This window comes from Brassica rapa, chromosome A03 (genome assembly GCF_000309985.2).
Source record: "Brassica rapa cultivar Chiifu-401-42 chromosome A03, CAAS_Brap_v3.01, whole genome shotgun sequence".
NCBI lineage: Eukaryota > Viridiplantae > Streptophyta > Magnoliopsida > Brassicales > Brassicaceae > Brassica > Brassica rapa.
In genome coordinates, this window is record NC_024797.2 from 5,531,265 (window position 1) to 5,553,183 (window position 21,919).

Here is a 21,919-nt window from a genome sequence, read left to right on the forward strand (position 1 = left end):
CTACATGCTAACTATAATGGCACACACACTCGGCCCACTAAAGCCCATATAAATCATCTAGGTTTAGTTCAGTGTAGCATATAAAACGCTTACTTCTCCCCCTTCTACGCCTTTCTGTCTGTCGACGTTCTTCAAGCCGCAAAGGTACTCTCTCTCTCTCGAGCTCAATTCTTAGTTCCTTGATCGTTATAATCTAGCAGTTTACAGATCTGGATAAGTGAATCTACTTATAAGTGGTATTTGATAGGTAAGTGTTTGAAGAAGTACAAACACAGACAAAGAGAAAATGTCTGAGAAAAAGGGAAGGAAAGAGGAAGTGGTGACCAGAGAGTACACCATCAACCTCCACAGACGCCTTCATAGCTGGTTAGCTTTCTTAAAAACCTTAAATCTCTTCTACGACTGTTCATGTTATAGCTGCCTGATTGTTCAAGTACATAGTGTTTGTAATGTGATCGTCTCTTCCTGCCATATTATAGTTAGGAATCTTCTTGGACTTCTTGTGGGTTATTTAATTAGTGTCTAAAGTTTTATCCTTTTCTAAATGTAAATCATATGTTAGGCCTTAAAAAAATTAATCTTTTTTGAAATTCATTACATTCATAGAGAAATGATGTTTATGATATGATGAAAATTAGTAGCAAGCTTCTTTGCAATTGAATTCAAATTGAAATATTGTTTATAATATCATATTCCATGTGTTAAATCTTGTTTCAGCTCGCTATTTACTGTTTTGGTGTTTCTTGAAGGATAATAAGTATAACAAACACTGAATCATGTTTTGGTTTGGATTCAGTTTATCCAAATATTGTAGTGGTAAAATGAAAATGTGAACTTCATTTTAAGATTAGGTTTTATTTATCTGCTGATTGTTTTTCTGAAATTTAAGGTTTCCCTGCTAATACATAATTAATTTTGTAACAGCACCTTTAAGAAGAAGGCACCAAAGGCCATCAAGGAGATCAGAAAGTTTGCAGAGAAAGCCATGGGGACAAAGGACGTTAGAGTAGACGTGAAGTTGAACAAGCAGATATGGAGCAGAGGAATCAGAGGTCCACCAAGGAGGATTAGAGTCCGTGTTGCCCGTAAGAGAAATGACGATGAAGACGCAAAGGAAGAGTTTTTCTCACTTGTCACCGTTGCTGAAATCCCTGCTGAAGGACTTAGTGGACTCGGCACTAAGGTCATCGATGAGGAGGATTGAGAGGAGAGGACTAGTCTGTCACTTAGACAAGTTTTGGTGTTTTTCTTTTAATTTCTCGTTTTTTTCATTCAACAAGTCACAGATGCAGTTTATTGGAAAGACTCATTTTCTAGACCTTACGATGAATCTTTTTATCTTCTGGATTTTTTTCTTGAAATCTCACATTTTTAAGACGGTCCTAGTGATAATCAAGGTGAACCTTAGTTGTCTATGCAATCAATTGAACCTAACATTTCGTTAAACATATAAATGTCAAAAAAAAAAAACATATAAATGTCAAATGAAATAAACTTTATGTAATTCAAGATACGTTCATAGACAAGTCCGAATCAAAAAAATGTTTTCACTTTTCCGTAATAAAGGAAAACAGAAGGACTCGAAAATCAGTTCCATGTGATGTCAGCGTACCTTTTGAACGAAGACATCCATCACGCCAGGCCAGCTCTAGTTCGTTTCGCGTATAAAAAGAAAAAGACGTCGACAGCAGGATTCGAACCTGCGCGGGCAAAGCCCAATTGATTTCGAGTCAATCTCCTTAACCACTCGGACATATCGACTTTTTGTATGATTCTCTCCTTTGACTACCTATGATAGTATTGACCACATCTGACGCTTCAAATTATAGAAAACCAAAATTCTATAAAGGCCACAACATTTGTTTCAACTTTTCTAAGTGATAATATTATGTAATATGTGTTTATGTGGCTATCGGTCAAAAAGCTTCTTCCGCCCCCCGGTCTTGAAATATAATTAAGTACTTACATTTTTCCGGTTCGTGAAACTTAATTTCTCCAGATAACCGAACAAAACCAGTTCCATGCCCTCGTAAAATATCCAAATCGTTCATTAAGCAACGTATAATGTAAAATTAACCGGAACTGGTTCACAAAACCAGACCGAGCAGCAACATATATATAAAAAACATAAAAATGAGTTTTGTGCAAAGGTAATCTTCTTAAAGGTCAGCTCTTCCAGGATAGCGAGGGAAGGGAATAACGTCTCTGATGTTGTCCATTCCTGTCGCAAACAGAACCATACGCTCGAACCCAAGTCCGAACCCTGAATGCTTCGCTGTTCCGTAACGCCTTAAGTCCAAGTACCACTCGTATGGCTCCACTGGTAGTCCCATCTCCTCAATTCTGTTCATACCAACAAAAAAAAAACACAATCAAAGAAACATCCAACATTAAACAAATTAATTTCACTTTCACCAACCTTTCCATGATAACGTCAATCCTTTCTTCCCTTTGGCTTCCACCAATGAGTTCTCCAACCTAATTAAAAAAGACGCCATCAATGTATACTCTTCCATGATTAAATGATTCAACTTTACCTTTGGAACGAGGACATCCATGGCAGCAACAGTCTTCCCATCATCGTTAAGCCTCATGTAGAAAGCTTTGATTCCTTTCGGGTAGTTGTACACAATCAGAGGCTTCTGAAACACAACCTCTGTCAAGTACCTATAAGATATGAGACAAGACAACATTAGTAACGTTTTTTCTTGCATTTTAAGTTGAAAAATAGTTTTTAAACCTTTCGTGCTCAGATGCTAAGTCGATCCCCCACTCCACTGGGTTAACAAACTCCTTCCCTTTCCCCACAGCTTCCTCAAGAAGCTCTATCGCTTTGGTATACGTTAACCTACCAAACGGAGTCGACGCAACCAGCTTCAGCCTATCGATACACCCTTTGTCGAAGTTCTTGGCCATTAGCTCCATGTCATCGTACCGCTTCTCGAGCAGCCACTTGCACATGTACCTCACGTACGCCTCCGCGCAGTTCATATCGTCCTCTAGATCGGCGAAAGCTAACTCAGGCTCCACCATCCAGAACTCGGCGAGATGCCTCGAGGTGTGAGAGTTCTCTGCTCGAAAAGTAGGACCAAACGTGTACACGTCGCTCAGACCGCAGGCGTAGGTTTCCACTTGTAACTGACCTGAGACCGTTAAGAAAGCTTGGCGGCCGAAGAAGTCTTGAGTGTAATCAATCTTTCCATCGAGTTTAGGTAGTCCGGGTTTGAGCTTTGACCTCTCTTCGGTTCTGGATAAGCTCGCTTTTGCTTCGTTGAGTTCAGCAACGGAGGCGGTGATCGTTTCCTTGCTTGCTTTAGCGGATTTGAGGTGGGCGACGGCTTCGCCTCTCGCCTTGACGATGAGTCTGGCGGCTTCGACGTCGGCCTCGGTGGGAGGAGGGTTTTCGATGAGGTCTCTCTCTAGCTTCTCGGTGTGGCTGATGAGAGTTGTTACTTGGAACATCTCTCCAGCGCCTTCGCAGTCACTTGTTGTGATGATTGGGGTTTGAATGTAGAGGAAACCTTCTTCGTCGAAGAATGTGTGTGTGGCTATAGCGAGAGCGTGTCGGATTCTTGCAATGGCTGAGATCTGAAAAACACAGGGAAACAAAAACAGGGCAATTATTCAAACCTAACTTTCTGATCAAGTAATCATCTTTGGTCAAGTCAGCAAAGAAACTCAGTATCTAAATCAAACACAGGAACAGTTTCAATCAAAAGAATTCTTTTTGTATACGACAGGCGAACATGAATACAGGAGACTCCACTCAACCTAATTGAAATAAACTAACTTTCTGATCAATTAACCATTCTAGACTAAGGCTGCAAAGAATCTGTAATCATCATCGTCACTGAGGCTAACAAAAACAAGACACTCCACTCCACTCAAATCCAATAGAGATCAGATAACTTTCTGCTCAAGAAATAGCTTTTTCGATTAGGGCTGTAACAGAATCTGTAATCATCGTCACTAAAGCTAAGAAAGCTAGAAGAATCTCAATGACTGCATCAAACCCATGAACACTCGACTCCACTACACTCAAACCTAACTTTCTAATCAAGTAATCATTTTTTGATTAAGTCTCTACATAATCTCAATAACTAAACCAAACCCATAACAGATTCAATCAAAAGAAGTGATCTTTATTACCGAATTGGTCCTAGAACGAAGATGAGGAAACTCTCTCAACCTCTCAAGAGTCAGCTTCGTCTTCGGAATCGGGTACGTAGCAGTATCCACAGTCCCCACATCAACCACCTCCACTACACTAAGCTCAACCTTCTGCTTCGTCCCTTTCCCTTCCGGAGGAATCTTCAGACACCCATCAACAGTCACACAAGTCCCCGTCGCAACCAGCTTGGAGAGATCCGACACAGAGGCGTCCACCATAACCTGAAGATTCGCAGGGCACGATCCATCGTTCACCTCGAGGAAAGCGAAAGCGCCTTTCCCTTGCTCCCTTCCCGTTTTGACCCACCCGCTGATTCGGACCTTCTGACCCGCGAGCCCGGCTCCGCCGTCGGGTCGGCCCAGGATCGAGCGGATGCGGACTCGGTCTGAGAACCGCGCTTTTTGCACTGTAACCTCGTCGGCCATTTTGGTATGAGTGGTGATGAGTTTGGGGGCGCTGGAGACAGAACCCTAAAACAGCTAAGCAAGAACATAACATTTAGGGGTATAATTGGAAATATACACCCCGCAGATTCTAGTGGTGGTGATTTGTAATTTCGTAGATTCTTAAACAATTAGCTTACGAATCTTTCCAGCTCCATATAAATATTCGTAAAATAATCAAATTACTATAGTTGGTTAATGTTTCGTTTTAATTTTTTGCTTTTTTGAAAAATCCTAATTTATTTTATGATTTGTATATTATAAAAATAAATAAATTATGATGTTGAGTTATATTATATTATCTTCAGTGTTCAAAAAAGAAGAAGAAGATAATATGATTTCAGATATGATAGTTTAGGTCGGTAACATTGTAGAACAATTGTTTAAAATATTTTAAGTTGGTTAGCAATTTTCACACCTGCACAAAAGAAAAAAAAAAAAGAATGAAGAGAATCAAACACCTTGAATAAACAAAAGTCTCACCCAATATCTAACGTACCTGGCCATCGTGACCACGTAACGTTGTATTCAATTATAATGCATCTTATTTTTTTTCCCTCAGGATAATAAAGTTTAAGAAGGTTCAAGGTGTGTTTGGACGTCGTCAAAAGTCAACCACATGCCTCCATAGGACTTTCAAAATAACAAAATCATTTCCCAAACATCACGATCGTCGTATCAATAAGAGAACGATATTAATTGTCCCTTATCATTATTAGAAACATTTTTGTTGTCATCTTCTTCTTTGACTTTTCTAACCAAAATACATCCTCCCGTCTGTTCTTTTTCTGGTCAACACACTCTTGAACATTTATGGGTGAAGCAAGATCCATGATCGCTCTCTTCTCGTTGGTGATCTTACTACAGATCATCGTCCTAGCTCACAGAGCAACATCAGAGACGAATACAGAGTTCATTTTTCAAGGCTTTAAAGTAAACCAATCAAAACTTCAATTAGAAGAAGATGCAACCATCACGCCCAACGGACTACTAAGGCTCACCAATCGACACTCAGACCGCGCGGGAACGGCTTTCTACAACAAACCGGTTAGACTGCTCGACAATAACTCCACGGTTCGTTCTTTTAGCACTTCCTTCGTCTTTGTCATCATCCCTTCAAGCTCAAACAACGGAGGTTTCGGGTTTACATTCACACTATCCCCAACCCCAAACCGTCCAGACGCGGAGACCGCGCAGTACTTGGGTCTTCTCAACGAAGACGACGACGGTGATCCGGATAATCACGTATTCGCAGTGGAGTTCGACACGGTTCAAGGATACAAAGACAGCACAGATCGAATAGGCAACCACATCGGTCTAAATTTCAACAGTCTCTCTTCACACGTCCAAGAACCCGTGGCTTACTACGACAAAGAGGGACATAAAGAGGATTTTCAACTAACGAGCGGCGAGCCAATCCAAGTCTTTATGGATTACCACGGACGGACCAGAACTCTTACCATCACTGTCTACCCGACCAGACTCGGATCTAAGCCGACAACTCCTTTGATCTCACAAAAAGTTCCTAAACTGTTGGAGATCGTGCAAGAAGAAATGTTCGTCGGATTCACTGCAGCCACAGGGGACAAATCTAGTGCGCATTACGTGATGGGTTGGAGTTTCTCAACCGGTCCGGTCCCAGCAGCTACGTTGAATCTAACGGACCTTCCTCCTCCGCCACGAAATACGGCGAAGAAGAGAGGCTTAAACAAAGAGATCATCTCCCTAGTCGTGTCTTTAACTACCGTTATAACCATCATGTTAGTGTTATTGTTTATCTTGATGATGTACAAAAGACGATTACAAGAGGAGGTTCTCGAGGATTGGGAACTCGATCATCCACACAGGTTTCGATACAAAGATCTCTACGCAGCTACGGATGGATTCAAGGATAACAGAATCATAGGAACCGGAGGGTTCGGAACTGTTTACAAAGGAATCATAACCACCACGTCATCATCATCTCCGTCCTCTGACGAAATCGCAGTGAAGAAGATAACTCCAAACAGCATACAAGGCGTTCGAGAGTTTGTGGCTGAGATCGAGAGTTTAGGCCGTTTGAGGCATAAAAATTTAGTCAACCTACAAGGATGGTGCAAACACGGAAACGACCTATTGCTAATTTACGATTATATCCCTAACGGAAGCTTGGACTCGCTGTTATACAGTAAACCGAGACTATGCGGCGCCGTTTTGACCTGGGACGCGCGTTTTCAAATCGCTAAAGGAATCGCGTCTGGGCTGCTCTACCTCCACGAGGAGTGGGAGAAGATCGTGATCCACAGAGACGTCAAACCGAGCAACGTCCTCATCGACGATCAGATGAACCCTAGGCTCGGAGACTTCGGGCTCGCCAGGCTCTACGAGCGCGGATCCCTCTCCCACACCACCGTCGTCGTCGGCACGATCGGGTACATGGCGCCGGAGCTCACCCGCAACGGAAACTCCTCCTCCGCTTCCGACGTTTTCGCGTTCGGCGTTGTGCTGCTGGAGATCGTCTCCGGGAGGAAGCCGACGGACTCCGGGAGCTTCTTCTTGGCCGATTGGGTTATGGAGATGCACGCGAGCGGGCAGGTGCTACGCGCGGTGGACTCGAGGCTCGGATCGGGTTACGACGAGGAGGAGGCGAGGCTGGCGCTCGTGGTGGGGCTGCTGTGCTGCCACCCGAAGAGGGGGTCTCGGCCGGCGATGAGAATGGTGCTGAGGTACCTGAACGGGGACGAAGGTGTTCCTGAGGTTGAGGTGTACTCGCATTCTTCAAGTAGATACTCCCTTCCCTCCGATTTGAAAGAATGTTGATTGTTTTGGATTTTAGTTTTCTGTTTTCAAATTTATATGTTATGGATTAATGTATAGCATTTTTAACAGATTTCTGTAAAATACTTTTTTTCTGTTTCACTTTCATGTATATTCCAGATTTTCACAAGTATTAATAAAATATATTAAATTTCAGTGTTAAGTATATATTTTTGTGATTATATATCCTCAGAATTCTAAACTAACAGAAATTTATTAAATGCAATTATTATTTTTATTTACAAATGATCATTTATAATTAATAAAATATGTATTAAAATGTAAAAGTATATTTTTAAAACAATTTTTCTTCTATGCATTGTAAGAAGCGAAGTATTTTTTTAACTCATTTTGTTTAATTCTTTAAATTGCTATTTTTTGCTCCCTCTGTTCATAAATATAAAATGTTTAGTTAAAACACACACATAAAGAAAAATTAATTTTTGTCTAGAAAATAACATTAAAACTATAAATTAATGATACTCAACCAATTACAAAATAAATTATTAAATATGATTGGTTGCACAGTTTTTAATAAAGTAAAGTTACATAGAAAAATGAAAACTTCTTATATATTAAAACATTAAAATTATTTAAAACATTCTACATTTAGGAACGGAGGGAGTATGTTGTTATAGAGAGAGAGAGAGCAATAAATAGAACAATATTTCCGAAAAGTATACACTAATAAATTACATATATTTGAAATTTATTTGTTATAAAGAAAAAGAAAAAAATACAGTATAGATACTATCAATCTTTGTACACACATTGGTTCTCCCTGTTCAAAAACGCGGGTACTACGGGTGATTAGTCGGCGAGGAGGCGCTCGGCGATGCTCGGCCTGGCGAGTTGGCAGTAGTCGGCCCATAAATCGACAACAACTTCTTTTTTTTTTTTTTTTTTTAAATGTTTGAATGGTTAGAATCTTGTATTTTGATGTGAGATCTATAGGTTTTAAGTATGAAAACATGAAAACACACCAAAATTTGATGATATGTATGATTATAAACGTTTTACTGTAAAATTAAAAACCCTAAACATTATTTGGAAAAATAAAGACGAAATGATGCTAGTGCCTTCTATTTAAGGAAAAAAAAATTAGAAAGAAGAAAAACGCGTCGCTCTAGGATCAAACAAGGTTCTTATGCTGAGCCGAGATTAGTAACCTTGAATATTTGTCTATTGTCATGCAAACTAACTAATGATTCATATATATATTTTTAGAAATAAAAATATATATAAAACTAGGCTCCAATCAATTGTTAACTCGTTAGGTCCATATCGTTTGTCTGACTAGCGTTTACCGTAGTTCCGGAAAGAGCTCTGATTAAGTGAGATCAAGTGAAAAAGATGCATAGAATACTAAAAACTAGGTTAAGATCCGCACCTTGCGCGGAATGAACATTATATATAAAAATTATTTTATGTATTAAATATTTTTACATATTATAAAATAAGAAATATATATTGAATAATTAAAAGTCGATAACTATTAGATATATAATTAAATTGGTGTGAACATATAAATCAATTTTATTAATCCAAATTCTTTTTTATATTTGATAGGATAAGTAATTAAATTTAAATGATACTAACATACATAGTATATTTTAGTATATTTTTAATATTAATGTCTATTAAATGATGATTTCTACTCATATATTTTTTTGATCATATGTATTTTTTGTAGAAAATTTTTTAAATTACTGATAAAAAAATTTTCATTGTGGAATTAATAGTTTTAGTAATTTATATTTTTTAAAAATAAGTTGTCAATGTTCGTTCAAAACTTTTATCAAAAAAATTGTTCAAAGTAAATTTTGAAACTAAAATATTTATGTATTTTATATGGTTTATAGTTTAATTTAAAACAATATATATATATATATATTAATATAATTGATTAAATTTGACTTTTTACTTATATAATTTTATAATCATTTGTATTTTTTCATAACAAAAATTTTAAACCATGGATCACAAAATTTGAATGTGAGGCTTTTAACAGTTTTAATAATTTATAGTCGTTTTTAAAAATTCAAAATATAACATATACATAAAAATCTATCTTTATTATATGGTTATTGTGGTTGTTTAATTTATTTAATAGTTTTAAATTAAACAAATATGATAGAAGATACACTATTTTTTTTTATCAAATCTTTATTATTCAAAATCATTAATTGCCATATATACTTTAGCCACATTAGACAATTCCGTAAATTTTATTTAAGGAAATAATAAAGTACATTAATAATGAATTTGTTTTTAGTTTAATAAAAAAATTATTATATAATTAGATGAGCTAACATATTTCCCTAATGTTTCTAAGAATCATCATAATGATGACACGTGGATACAAAAAGAAGTTGTAATACTTCTCAAATAATATATAAGAGATATATTTTATCATTGGGCCTTATGCCTCCTAAAAGTAATTTTTACTATGGGTCTATCTTTATAACCTCACGTATATAAAAGCTCTTAAAATGTTCTTTATTATAAGGCCCAAAAAAATCTCAAAGTCAGGTATAAATAAATATTATCAGCACCAAAAACCCTAACTCTGAGATTACGCACTCCTTTCAGCTTAACGCAGCCGTCGGAAGAAAAAGCAGAGAAGCAAATCAGCAGCCATGGGTAATCCTCCTCATAGCTTCTAGTATAATTTTTGTGCTACAGCATTTGTGAAAATCTAATTCGTTTTATTTGGTGAGATGTTTCTATACATTTTGCCATTAGATTGAACGGTTAGTGTTTGTTGATCTCAGGAAAAGTACACGGATCGTTGGCACGTGCCGGGAAGGTTAGAGGGCAGACACCGAAGGTAGCGAAGCAAGATAAGAAGAAGAAGCCTAGAGGACGCGCTCACAAGCGTCTCCAGCACAATCGCCGTTTCGTTACCGCCGGTATTTTCTCCCATCCTTTGCTTATTTGATTACGCTTTGTGCGTTTATTGATTACACTCTTACGTTGTTCAGTTTAATTGAATTGGGATTTGGGATTATTAGAAATAATCTACAGAAATGTATGAACAAGCTCAATGTTAATAGTTCTGTTTGTTGTTTTATATACTTTTTTGTTTGAAAATGTTTTATTACATTGATTTATATGTTTGGTAATTGATTTTTTGCAGTTGTTGGTTTCGGTAAGAAGAGAGGACCCAACTCTTCTGAGAAGTAGAGAAGAAGATTGATGATATGCATTGAAGATTCTCCGTTACTCTTTTTGTAACTTAAATCTTTCTTCTTTTGTTTTAGTAATGTATCTTTGGTACTTTATATGTTTTAATTCCATGCTATGAAATACGATTTTAGTTTTGAATCTGATGATCAACCTCCAAAACAAACCAATCATGTGTTTAATTTTTTTTTTTGATCAACTGGGTTTAATTATTTAGAAGATTGATAATTCGACAAGAGTCTTAAATGGTTTTATTGAAATATCCAATGAAAACTATGAAGAAAGTTGTAATAAAACCAGACGGTGGTTTTAGAGTTCGTCTTTGGGTGAGTCGGACCCTTTAGAGGCCTTGTCTTCGAGGTATCGTACAGCCATCGATGCATGAATTGCAGCACCGTACGGGAGAGCATCTTCGTTGACTGTATAGAGCGATGAGTGAGGAGACGCATAACTTTTCGTCTCATCTTGCATTCCAAGGAAAGAGAAGTGGCCAGGGATTGCTTCTGCAAAGTAGGAGAAGTCTTCGCCTCCCATTATAGGCGATACTTCCACAAAGGAGTCTTCACCCAACAAATCTCTGACCAGGTTCTTGAACTGCTTGTATAAATTCATATTGTTTACGGTTGGTGGGACAGGTTCTTTACCGTTTGGTTTTAGATTCACGGATGCATTGCACCGGTTAACTGTTGCTTGCTTGGTAATAACCTAGAATCACAAGATGAAACCGGGGTTTGGTTAAACTGGAAAATCTAACAAATGTGCAATGAATCTTGAATCAAAATCACCTCTTTGATTCTTTCTTGAAGCTGCGAAAAACCACTAAAGGCTCGGAGAGTTCCTCCTATAGTGATTGAATCAGGGATGACATTGAAGGCATTGCCTCCATGAAGCTTAGAAACTGTAACCACCTACAGAAACAATGAGTTGTGTTGGAAGAAAAGCCAAGAGCAAGTAGATGAGTTCTAGAAACAAAAAGAAATGGAACCTTTGAATCCAAAGGGTCGGTTTCACGTGAAACCAGATGTTGAAGACTTAGGACAACACTTGAAGCTGCAATAACTGGGTCTATGGTATGATGGGGGATGGCGGCATGACCACCTTTACCAGTTATTACAGCCTCGAAGAATCCAGATCCAGCTAGTAAGGAACCTGCACGTGAAGCAGTTTTGCCTAAGGGAACCTGGTTGGTAAGATGAATCCCGAAAATGGCTTCAACATGCTTCAACGCTCCTGCTTCTATCATCTTCTTTGCTCCGGCAAAAACTTCTTCAGCTGGCTGGAAGATAAGCACCACAGTTCCCTAACAACAAAACAAAGTATTGATTAGGTTAGTTTTACTGATGAAAGCAAAATGCTAACGTAGAATGCGTTTTATAAAACCTGCAAATCTTGGTGATGTTCTTTAAGAATTTTGGCAGCACCAAGAAGCATAGCGACATGACCATCGTGTCCACAAGCATGCATTTTACCAGGAACTTTGCTCTTGTGCTCCCATTCAACATCTTCCTGATTTCGAGAATCAAATCAGATTTTATATTACAGCTCTGATCTTGATTGGGACATTTTACCAGATATCCGAAGAATCAAACCAAACTAAAAATCCGAAATTGGACAATACCATAAACATCAAAAAGGTAAAAAAAATCGGTTATATCCGAACCTGATTTGATTGAATGGATATCTAAATATATGAAAGATATTTTTTAACGTAATAATATAAATTATATTTAAATTGAAAATGACCATCTATAATAAATATAATCCATAAATTTACGATAAAAATAATTGAAAAACCAAACTCTCGAAATTATCAAAATTATTCAAAATTATCTGAATATTTTATTTAAAACATATAAATTATCTGAATTATCTAATATTTTTATTTGAACTACCAATCTTTATGTATTTAATATCTGATGTTTTACTCATTTTTTCTAGATATTATATCCGATTGATTGAATGGGTATCCAAATATATAAAAATATGTTTTTATACATAATAATATAAATTGTATTTAAATTGAAAATGACCATTTATCATAAATATAATCCATAATCTACTATAAAAATATTTAAAAAACCAAACTCTCGAAATTATCAAAACTATTCAAAATTATCTGAACATTTTATTGAAAATATTTAAATTATCTGAATTATCTAATATTTTTACTCTAACTATCCAAACTTTATGATATTTTATCTAAATTGACCCGAACTGTGGACTGGACTAATTGAGCCTATCCAAACCATATTTTTCCTCTTTAGATGGATCATAAACTCCCCTATCTCAACTATCTATACCCAAAATAACCAATCAAACATAATGGCCTAGAAATGATAGTGCACCTGCATAGGTAACGCATCCATATCAGCTCTTAGAGCGACGAACGGCGGTTCTCCCGTGCCGACATAACCAACAACGCCGGTGACAGCAACTGGATACTTGTACTTAACGCCCATCAGGTCTAGCTCCGACCTAATGAGTTTACTGGTCTCGAACTCCTCGAAACCCAGCTCCGGGTTCTCGTGGAGTTTCCTTCTGATTCCCACCATCCAATCGAAAACCTCAGGACTCTTGGCGTACTCGAGGAACTTCGTTGGCCTTCGAGACGCATCGTCGGTGATCCATGAAGATTCAGATGAAACATGAAGTAGAAGGAGAAGCTGGAAAGTTAAACTGAAGATCCAAAAGTTATTGATAGCCATGGGAGCAAGAAGACAAGACAACAAATCTCTATTCAATAGCTTGCTTTGTTGTATTAATGTAGATGAGAGAGTATGAGACTGTCACGAATTCATGATATTATATTATTATTATACAAAACGTTTTTTATTTGATTGGATTAATTAAAATATTGGTTGTTGTTCTATCGACTATAAAGAAACAAATAGTGTTTGGAGACTTTTGTATGATAACATTTTGGAGCATGATTAATGGGATTTCCTAAGGTGGAATTTTTAGAGAAATATAAGAAACTTTAAGAAACCCCATTAATCATGCTCTTAACATAAAACAATGATTTAGTTTAATACAGTTAGACTTTTCGCTCTCTTGTCTTCACCACCAAGTGAGTAGTCACCTTAAAGCAAAGTTATATTGTTACAAAATCAGTAAATGACATAAATCTTAATATGTAACCAAAACAAAAAGGACTGGTCACATTTATTCATAAATCACAATCATATGATATGTTGAGTGTGAGAAAGGTACAGAACAACACATCTAAAAGAAACTAAGATGTGTTTCACAAACTCTTACAATTATTTCACAACTGGCATAATTTTCAGGAACCCCTGAATATTTATGATGCCTGAAAGTTCTCAAACCAAAGCCTTTTCACTTCACTTAGTGATCTCTTTAGTCACAGGAGGAATATGGACAACTCCGTTACAGATTTCACCGTCAGGAGAAGGCGTCTCGTGCGTCTCTTTCTTCTGCTCAGATATATTCTTAGGGCCCAAGAAACTTGGCTGATTAGTAGAAGACAACAGCCTTGCCCACATTCTATCGGTAATCACCACACTGTTCTGTTTCTCTGTTATCCTCTGCACAAAAACAAAAAGATCAAATCAGGACTAATCTGTCAGGAGTCCATTGCAACATCTCTAGTCACAATTCAGATTGATTAGTAACTTACGTAGAAAGGGATGTATGTTTGTCTTCCATGGACAAGACCACTGGTGTAGCCAGTGTAACCAGCCATTGCACCATGAACCGCGCTCTGAGCTAGAAGTGTACAGTAAACATTGTCTGCCGCATTGCTTGGAATCGCCCTGATCATGTATGTAGGATCTAAAAGCAAGAAACAAAAACTAAGTTTAAAAGAAGAGTAAATCTAACTACTTGAAAAATGGGTTATGATTTTTGTTACCAATATATTTGAGATTCATCACCATCTTGATCTTCTTGAAATGATCCTATCACCATAAAAAAAAAAGTAAAAAAGAAAACAATATTCATGAGGTTTCATTGTAATGGCATAAGAGAAAGTGTTGAGTCTTCTTTTTTTTTTTTTTTTTCACCTTGATGCTTTGTGATAGCCACAAGCCGACATCTTTAAGAACCTTGTTACCAGACGCGTCCTCAAGAGTATTAGTCTCCATGCTTTTCGTCATCATTTCTTGTCCTGCTCCTTCAGCAAGAACAATCACCATGTGACCATGCTCCTTGAGCCGTTTCTCTATGTACTCAAAGAGTCCACCTTCTCCTTCAAGGTAAAATGGTGACTCTGGAATCAAGCAGCAATCAACATCTCTGCTTGCTAGTGTTGCATACATCGCTATGAATCCTGTAGTAATTCATCAAATAGTCAAATAATCATTAAACTGTAACGTTTTTTTTTTTGCTTAAATCATTAAACTGTAACGTTCAAAGCAAAATAAACACAAGAAGACAAAAAACTTACCACTGTGACGACCCATAAGCTTAACAAAACCGATACCATTCTCATTACTCTCAGCTTCAACATGTGCTGCGTTGATAGCTCGTTGAGCTTCCTCCACAGCAGTGTCAAACCCAAAAGATCTATCTATTACTGGTATATCGTTATCGATTGTTTTCGGGATTCCAATCACAGCAACTTTAAGTCCACGTTTTCTGATCTCCTACATGGTTTTAAACACAATCTCTATTCAGCTATTAATTTATTAAAGCTTTACAACTTAAATTAATATTATGTCGTAATCACAACGGCTAGCGTTACGTTACCTCAAATATTTTTGAAGCTCCTCTCTGTGTTCCGTCTCCACCGATGATATAAACCTGGTTGATTCCTCGCTCTTGGATGCTATCAACAATCTTTTTGGTATCATGCCCACCTCGTGAGGTTCCCAAGATTGTTCCTCCTCGTTTGTGGATATCGTTCACGACTTTAGAGGTTAAGGGGATAGTGTTCTTTGCATAGAATCCTCTGTATCCACCCTGTTACATATGAGAATCATTAGGACAATAGCTGCGATATATCAAACTGTAGACGAAGAGATTAGTATTATGTTTTCACAAAACTTACATCGATTCCAAGGATTCTTTTTACTCCGTACATGTGAGACAAGCTGCTCACAATTTCTCTAATCACGGTATTGAGGCCAGGACAGAGACCTCCACATGTAACAATACAAGCATGGACTTCATCTGACTCAAAGTAAACCTTTTGGCGTGGACCAGCGCGTCTGAAATGGATTCCTCTTGGACCATCCTTGTGGACTATAATCTGAATAACAAGAACAAAAATAAAAATAAAACATTTTCCTCAATAGTTTCTGAGTTATACATAAATCATCTAAACACCATTTTCACGCAGTTAGGGTAAAAAGAAGGATTGTGCTTGATGAAATTTACCTTCTCAGGCACAGTATCCTCTGTATCAACAAAGTATTGCCTGACAAAACAAAAACCAAGAAAACCCAAAATCAAAAACTATGAATCCTTATTAAGCAATGAAAACGTCTAAAGATAGGTAAAAAAATACTTACTTAACCACTGAGTAAGCTGGATTGTCTTTTAATGGATTCTGATAAGTCTGCAAGCAACATATACCGTCAAACATATCAAAATTATTGAACCCAAAGCAAAAGACTCAATATAAGATATGATCTCTCTGTGAACTTTACAAATCAATAAGGCAACAAGCAGAGATCAAAGTGTAACGTACAGGAAGGTCAGGAAGATAATCGATGAGATGAGGAACGTCTTGTAGTATATAACCACCGGGACCGTTGACGATCTTCGGACTAGACATAATCAGAAGATGTAAGAGAGTGAGAGACGAAGAAGTTTTCTCGCTTTTTCTTAGACGGGTAATCTGATCACACAGGTGGTTGGCCTCAAATAAAACTTTTAAACATGAGTGTGTGTGTGTATGCAATTGGGTACAGGATTCTCGTGTATATATATGTAAATGCTGGAAAAAAGAACTTTCAAACTTGGAGAAGATTATTCACATTATTCTAGAACAGTTTTAAGTGTCCATCAACGGACATAGTTGACTTTGGGGTTTGGAGAAGTAATTTAAGTTCACTATTTGTAAAATAGATTTTATTCATTCGTTTCAAATAGTGCCGCTTTTAACCTTTATGGGTTTTAATTTTTAAACAAAGAAATATTAATTTGTCCAAAAAAAAGCAAAGAAATATTAATATTTAAAAATTTATTATTTATTTTTAATAAATTTATTACAAAAACTACGAATTTTTTTTCAATCTAATTTTCTTTATAATTAAATTTTTATTATAAAATAGTGTTTTTAACTATTTAGTTTATGTAGTATGAGGTTGCGTCTTGACCGGTTCCACCTTTTGTCTTTTCTAATCAGTAGGCCTGTTTCAAGGTTGAAGGAATATTCTGACGTTAAAGAAGCATAATCTCTTGATTAAAAAAAGAAGACAAATCAGATTTGATGTGCCGGCTGTCTCTATTTTACGTTTGTATATTTGTTTAATAGTTCTCGTAAATCTTTTTGCCTTATTTTTTTGGGATGTCATGTATCAAGCAACTCTATGCTGCTAACAAAGAGATAATCTTATTTTAATATTTCTAAAATTCAGAAAGAGTTGACGAAAGCCTATAAAGTTCACAATTCTATTGCTTATTCGTTTTAAACAAATACAAAATCATTTGTATATAATTATTTTTGGAAACAACTCGTGTATAATTCATTAAAATAAATTATACACGTGAAACCATATGAATCATCGAGTGTTCTGGAATCGATTATTCTGTTGATGGTCAACTAAAACCAATGAAACTGCTCAAAGAACCAGAATAAAATACTACAAGTGAAAAATGTGTATTATTGTGGCCGTTTTTTCTGTTTTCTACATACCATTTATAATATACTTTTAATGTTCTTTAAAATATAAAAATTAAAATAAAAGAAAATTTATTTCCTAATTGTAGCATTTCCAATTTTTTGTTTAGACTTACAATCTAGCTAAATAAAGAGAAATATATCTTTCAAAACGTTTCAGAACACTATATTTTCCTAACAAACTTTGGGAATATGAAAATAATAATAAAGTACAGAATTATAAAATTTTGATTTATTAGATATTTTAAAACTAACAGAGTGACTTTTACTAATTACACTAAAGTCCATAACAAATAATATATTGTCACCGTTTAGCTGATTGGGTGGTTTCCAGGATTTCTTAAAAATGTGATTCGCACAAATCATTAAAAAAAAATCCTTGTGTGATATCAAATGAAAATCTAGTGTTATTTTTTTTTTTTGGTGCAACGAGATTATATTCTTGTTTTTCGGCCCTTTACCTAGTGTTATTTTACAATCTTTTCATTATTGTTATTTTAATGTTAGACTGAAAGATTTTTTAAGAAAATTTAGAAAAGGCTAAAAATGAATTAAGTGTTCTATTATTTATTAAACAAATCTTTCCATTTTCCTTGAACTTGATTTGAGTTTTCCATTTATTAAAATGGAGTATTATTTTTCAATTTATCATTTACCAACATACGACGGTTTACCGTGAAATACAAGAGTCTTTTTTTTTCTACATACGACAGTTTGATAGTTGTATTGACACGTGTCGTTCATGTACATCTATTTGCGTAAATGCCACTACTACCTCCACACACACACACACACTTTATAGTTTCAACTTAACTCTTACAACATTTTGATTAACCACAGAAGAAGCAGAGCTAAGCAGACGAAGATGTCGTGGCAGACCTACGTCGACGACCACTTGATGTGCGATCTCGGGGACGACCAGCGCCTCACCGCCGCCGCAATTATCGGCCAAGACGGTAACGTCTGGGCTCAGAGCGCAACTTTCCCTCAGGTTAGGGTACTGAGTTTTCATCGAGTTCCTATATGAATAGATTGAATCATTTTAGTTCAGATCACAAGTTCAAAGCTTTACAAGCAGAAAGTTGCGACTTTGGCCATGAACATGTGTTTTTTTTTAAATGTGGTTTGAGTTTGGTCTCCTGATTCTCATACTGTTTTCTCACAAAGCTTCACATGTGTTAACTTGTTTTAGTTGAAGCCTGAGGAAATCGAAGGCATCAACAAAGACTTCACCGAACCTGGAACACTTGCACCGACGGGATTGTTCATCAATGGCGCAAAGTACATGGTAATCCAGGGAGAGCCAAACGCTGTGAATGTGATTCGAGGAAAGAAGGTAAACTTGAGTTGATCTCGATGAACCTTTTTTTTCTTTTGTTGTTTTTATGAACCAATGTAAGTTTTTTTACGTACATTGTAGGGAGCTGGTGGTGTTACCATCAAGAAGACCACCCAAGCCTTAGTCTTTGGTATCTATGAGGATCCAGTGACTCCTGGACAGTGCAATATGGTTGTGGAGAGGCTCGGTGACTACCTCATTGAATCAGGGCTCTGAAATCTAACCTGATGTTGCTCATATTATATTCTAGTTAAACTGTGAGAGAAAATCTATTTATATATGTTGAATGTGAAGAATCATTTAAAAGTCAGGCTGCCTTTCACTACCTACCATGTGATGTTTTGTATGTATGATTCTTAAACTATTGTCTTCATGTGTCGGAGTTGAAATTTTTAATGAATGGTAGTATGGTACCATTACATTAGCTCTACAGATTGAGTTTTTTTTGTGAATTGCAATGAAGATAGATTCAGATCACAAGATCATAGACACACGTAATTCAATTGCACCATAAGTTTACAACAAGGCCACTTCAGGAAGAAAGACAAAATCTTTGTTGGTCACACTTGTAGACCAAGACCAAACCGTTGAGGAACAAATGTTACATTTTCTTGCTATTGCTACATACATCTAGATCGTCGGCGCTTCTTCCGTAACAGACTCCGACCTTGCACCGTTGCAACTGTCTGTAAACAAAAATTGGGGAGAAAGAAGACAGAATCAGTTGTTGTTTTCCGACCAAATTTGTATTTTAGGATCAGGAATGAGGGTTCCAAGAACTGAGATTGAAGCTCAAGTTCTACACAAGAAACTTAAAGGAATCAATGGATTGAAGCTGAAGATGGGGAAACTAGTGAATGCTGAGCAAAATACAGGCTTTTCTTTTTGATATCTGTCCATAAATACCGGAGATAACCGAGGGAATATTTTTAAACCGTGCTTAGACTAATGGGTCGATTAAGGGCCCATTTAAATCTTACTATGCCCGTCTTATCTCCGTAATTAATTTTCCCGGTCTCACGCGTTCAAAATAATGTCCGTTACCACGAAGAATCGTTTCTTCTCACTTTCTCTTTCTAAAAAAACTGCTTATTTAGAGAGAGAGCCAAAGCGAAAGCGACAATCCCTAGATGGCGCCGATGAAGCTCAAATCAAACTTGAAGCAGCTTAAACTCTCCGTTCCAGCTCAAGAAACCCCAATCTCTTCCTTCTTGTAAGTTCTCCCGATTAGAAATCGCACTTCTGATTGATTATCATCAAATTTGCATCGATAATAAGTTGGATCCTGAACTTCCCGATTGCACTACGATCTGTTTTTTTTTTTTGTGATTTGAACCATTTTTCTGGATTTGATCGAATTCAATTGAAATCTCAAAATGGAACTTGGTTTGTTTAATTGGTGAATTGCGTACAGGACTGCAAGTGGAACGTTTCACGATGGAGATTTTCTACTGAACCAGAAGGGGCGGAGGCTGATCTCTGATGAGAAGCAATCAACGGTAACTTCGCTGACCTCAAACATTAATCCATTGTTGTATAGAAGAAAGCAAGTAAGGACAATTCATTGTGTGTGTTTTTTGTTGTTAATAGCCATCTGATAGCAAGGAGCTTGATTTTGAAATCACTGCTGAAGACTTGGAGACTGTGAAAGTCATCGGGAAAGGTAGCGGTGGAGTTGTTCAGTTAGTTCGGCATAAATGGGCTGGCAAACTATTTGCTATGAAGGTACCGTTTTGATAAGTACTTGTACTGTTATTTGAATCTTCAAGAGTTTATTATCTGTTCTGTAATGAGTTCAAGAGCATTTGGGGGTTTGAGTTTGTTCATTTTTTTTTATGAATCACAGGTCATACAGATGAACATACAAGAAGAAATCCGAAAGCAAATTGTGCAGGAGCTCAAGATAAACCAAGCATCGTCTCAGTGTCCACATGTGGTTGTCTGCTACCACTCTTTCTATCACAATGGAGCCTTTTCCCTTGTGCTTGAGTATATGGACCGTGGATCTCTTGCGGATGTGATTCGACAAGTGAAGACTATTCTCGAGCCTTACCTTGCTGTTGTCTGTAAACAGGTCCAATTGAAACGTCCTATACTCCACCAAATGGTTTAAAGCATTCTCATGATTTAACACGCTTTACTTATTTTCCCCCCTCTTGTATACAGGTTTTGCAAGGACTTGTGTACCTTCACAACGAAAGACATGTCATACACAGAGACATTAAACCATCAAACCTTCTTGTCAACCATAAAGGAGAAGTTAAAATCTCAGATTTTGGTGTCAGTGCAAGCCTTGCTAGCTCCATGGGACAGAGGGATACATTTGTTGGAACCTACAACTATATGTCGGTATGAAAACGTTCCAAGATCACTACATTAGGAAAGAAGCTCTTGTTTATTAAGCGTACATAACCATGTCTTTTTTTTTTACTCTTTTACTTCACAGCCTGAGAGGATCAGTGGAAGCGCATATGACTACAGCAGCGACATCTGGAGTTTGGGCATGTCAGTGTTAGAATGTGCAATAGGAAGATTCCCTTATTTAGAATCCGAAGATCAGCAAAACCCGCCTAGCTTTTATGAGCTTTTGGCAGCAATCGTAGAAAATCCACCACCAACTGCTCCTTCTGATCAGTTCTCACCTGAGTTCTGCTCCTTTGTATCAGCCTGGTAAGTGGTTTACTCATTATATGCTTTGTCGTGTACTCTGCATGGAAACAGAAAAAGAGTTGATACTAATGCTTCAAATGGTTTTTCTTTACATTTCAAACAGCATACAGAAAGATCCTCCAGCAAGAGCTTCATCCTTGGACCTCTTGGTAAATAATTCCTACTCACCACTCTCTTTTTCTTCTCTTGGTAACAACCTTGAGGATCTTTGATGAAAACATGCGATTTTTTGTTAATGTTCAGAGTCATCCATTCATAAAAAAGTTCGAGGACAAGGATATTGATCTGGGGATACTTGTCGGCACTTTGGATCCACCTGTTAACTACCTTAGATAAGTAATAAGTAAAACTCCTCCTCTCTTCTTCTGCATTCTGGTGTATGATATGATAAGATGCATGATGTGTAATGTGTCTCTAAAGTTTACAATTACTTGATGATCAAAATTGAACGAGATTTTATTATCTATAGTCTTCTTCCTTTAATATGAAATATACACTTTTTGGTCGAA

General features: G+C 36.8%; 8 protein-coding genes and 1 non-coding gene across 9 annotated transcripts; 5 read left to right on the top strand and 4 right to left on the bottom strand.

Moving 5' to 3' along the window:
• The first annotated feature begins 57 nt into the window (after positions 1-57).
• On the top strand, positions 58-1,361 carry LOC103856803 (60S ribosomal protein L31-3). The gene is made up of 3 exons (XM_009133938.3): positions 58-144; positions 248-366; positions 925-1,361. Exons 2-3 carry the CDS (start codon positions 287-289, stop codon positions 1,202-1,204), a joined length of 360 nt encoding a protein of 119 aa, XP_009132186.2. The 5' UTR covers positions 58-144; positions 248-286; the 3' UTR covers positions 1,205-1,361.
• Positions 1,362-1,679: 318 nt separating this feature from the next.
• TRNAS-CGA lies at positions 1,680-1,761 on the bottom strand. Its single transcript has one exon. It is a non-coding gene; the product is annotated as a tRNA-Ser (tRNA).
• A 218-nt stretch (positions 1,762-1,979) lies between these two features.
• On the bottom strand, positions 1,980-4,647 carry LOC103856804 (asparagine--tRNA ligase, cytoplasmic 1). Its single transcript, XM_009133939.3, has 5 exons — positions 4,150-4,647; positions 2,741-3,588; positions 2,538-2,667; positions 2,420-2,478; positions 1,980-2,343 (listed from the first exon to the last, which is right to left on the bottom strand). Exons 1-5 carry the CDS (start codon positions 4,594-4,596, stop codon positions 2,160-2,162), a joined length of 1,668 nt encoding a protein of 555 aa, XP_009132187.1. The 5' UTR covers positions 4,597-4,647; the 3' UTR covers positions 1,980-2,159.
• A 246-nt stretch (positions 4,648-4,893) lies between these two features.
• On the top strand, positions 4,894-7,573 carry LOC103856805 (lectin-domain containing receptor kinase VI.4). The gene has a single exon (XM_009133940.3). It carries the CDS (start codon positions 5,428-5,430, stop codon positions 7,411-7,413), a length of 1,986 nt encoding a protein of 661 aa, XP_009132188.2. The 5' UTR covers positions 4,894-5,427; the 3' UTR covers positions 7,414-7,573.
• A 2,278-nt stretch (positions 7,574-9,851) lies between these two features.
• LOC103856807 (40S ribosomal protein S30) lies at positions 9,852-10,742 on the top strand. Its single transcript, XM_009133942.3, has 3 exons — positions 9,852-10,053; positions 10,185-10,322; positions 10,550-10,742. The coding sequence occupies exons 1-3, from the start codon at positions 10,050-10,052 to the stop codon at positions 10,594-10,596; spliced, it is 189 nt and encodes a 62-aa protein (XP_009132190.1). The 5' UTR covers positions 9,852-10,049; the 3' UTR covers positions 10,597-10,742.
• Positions 10,743-10,796: 54 nt separating this feature from the next.
• LOC103856806 (IAA-amino acid hydrolase ILR1-like 2) lies at positions 10,797-13,495 on the bottom strand. The gene is made up of 5 exons (XM_009133941.3): positions 12,942-13,495; positions 11,977-12,102; positions 11,582-11,896; positions 11,382-11,504; positions 10,797-11,301 (listed from the first exon to the last, which is right to left on the bottom strand). Exons 1-5 carry the CDS (start codon positions 13,299-13,301, stop codon positions 10,906-10,908), a joined length of 1,320 nt encoding a protein of 439 aa, XP_009132189.2. The 5' UTR covers positions 13,302-13,495; the 3' UTR covers positions 10,797-10,905.
• A 216-nt stretch (positions 13,496-13,711) lies between these two features.
• LOC103856808 (ATP-dependent 6-phosphofructokinase 7) lies at positions 13,712-16,566 on the bottom strand. The gene is made up of 10 exons (XM_009133943.3): positions 16,247-16,566; positions 16,068-16,114; positions 15,934-15,973; positions 15,605-15,805; positions 15,304-15,516; positions 15,002-15,200; positions 14,619-14,884; positions 14,468-14,513; positions 14,234-14,388; positions 13,712-14,141 (listed from the first exon to the last, which is right to left on the bottom strand). Exons 1-10 carry the CDS (start codon positions 16,331-16,333, stop codon positions 13,938-13,940), a joined length of 1,458 nt encoding a protein of 485 aa, XP_009132191.1. The 5' UTR covers positions 16,334-16,566; the 3' UTR covers positions 13,712-13,937.
• Positions 16,567-18,162: 1,596 nt separating this feature from the next.
• LOC103856809 (profilin-5) lies at positions 18,163-19,172 on the top strand. The gene is made up of 3 exons (XM_009133945.3): positions 18,163-18,392; positions 18,594-18,737; positions 18,822-19,172. Exons 1-3 carry the CDS (start codon positions 18,267-18,269, stop codon positions 18,954-18,956), a joined length of 405 nt encoding a protein of 134 aa, XP_009132193.2. The 5' UTR covers positions 18,163-18,266; the 3' UTR covers positions 18,957-19,172.
• A 243-nt stretch (positions 19,173-19,415) lies between these two features.
• LOC103856810 (mitogen-activated protein kinase kinase 6) lies at positions 19,416-21,919 on the top strand. Its single transcript, XM_009133946.3, has 8 exons — positions 19,416-19,953; positions 20,155-20,239; positions 20,331-20,465; positions 20,587-20,814; positions 20,907-21,089; positions 21,187-21,410; positions 21,514-21,559; positions 21,654-21,919. The coding sequence occupies exons 1-8, from the start codon at positions 19,871-19,873 to the stop codon at positions 21,744-21,746; spliced, it is 1,077 nt and encodes a 358-aa protein (XP_009132194.1). The 5' UTR covers positions 19,416-19,870; the 3' UTR covers positions 21,747-21,919.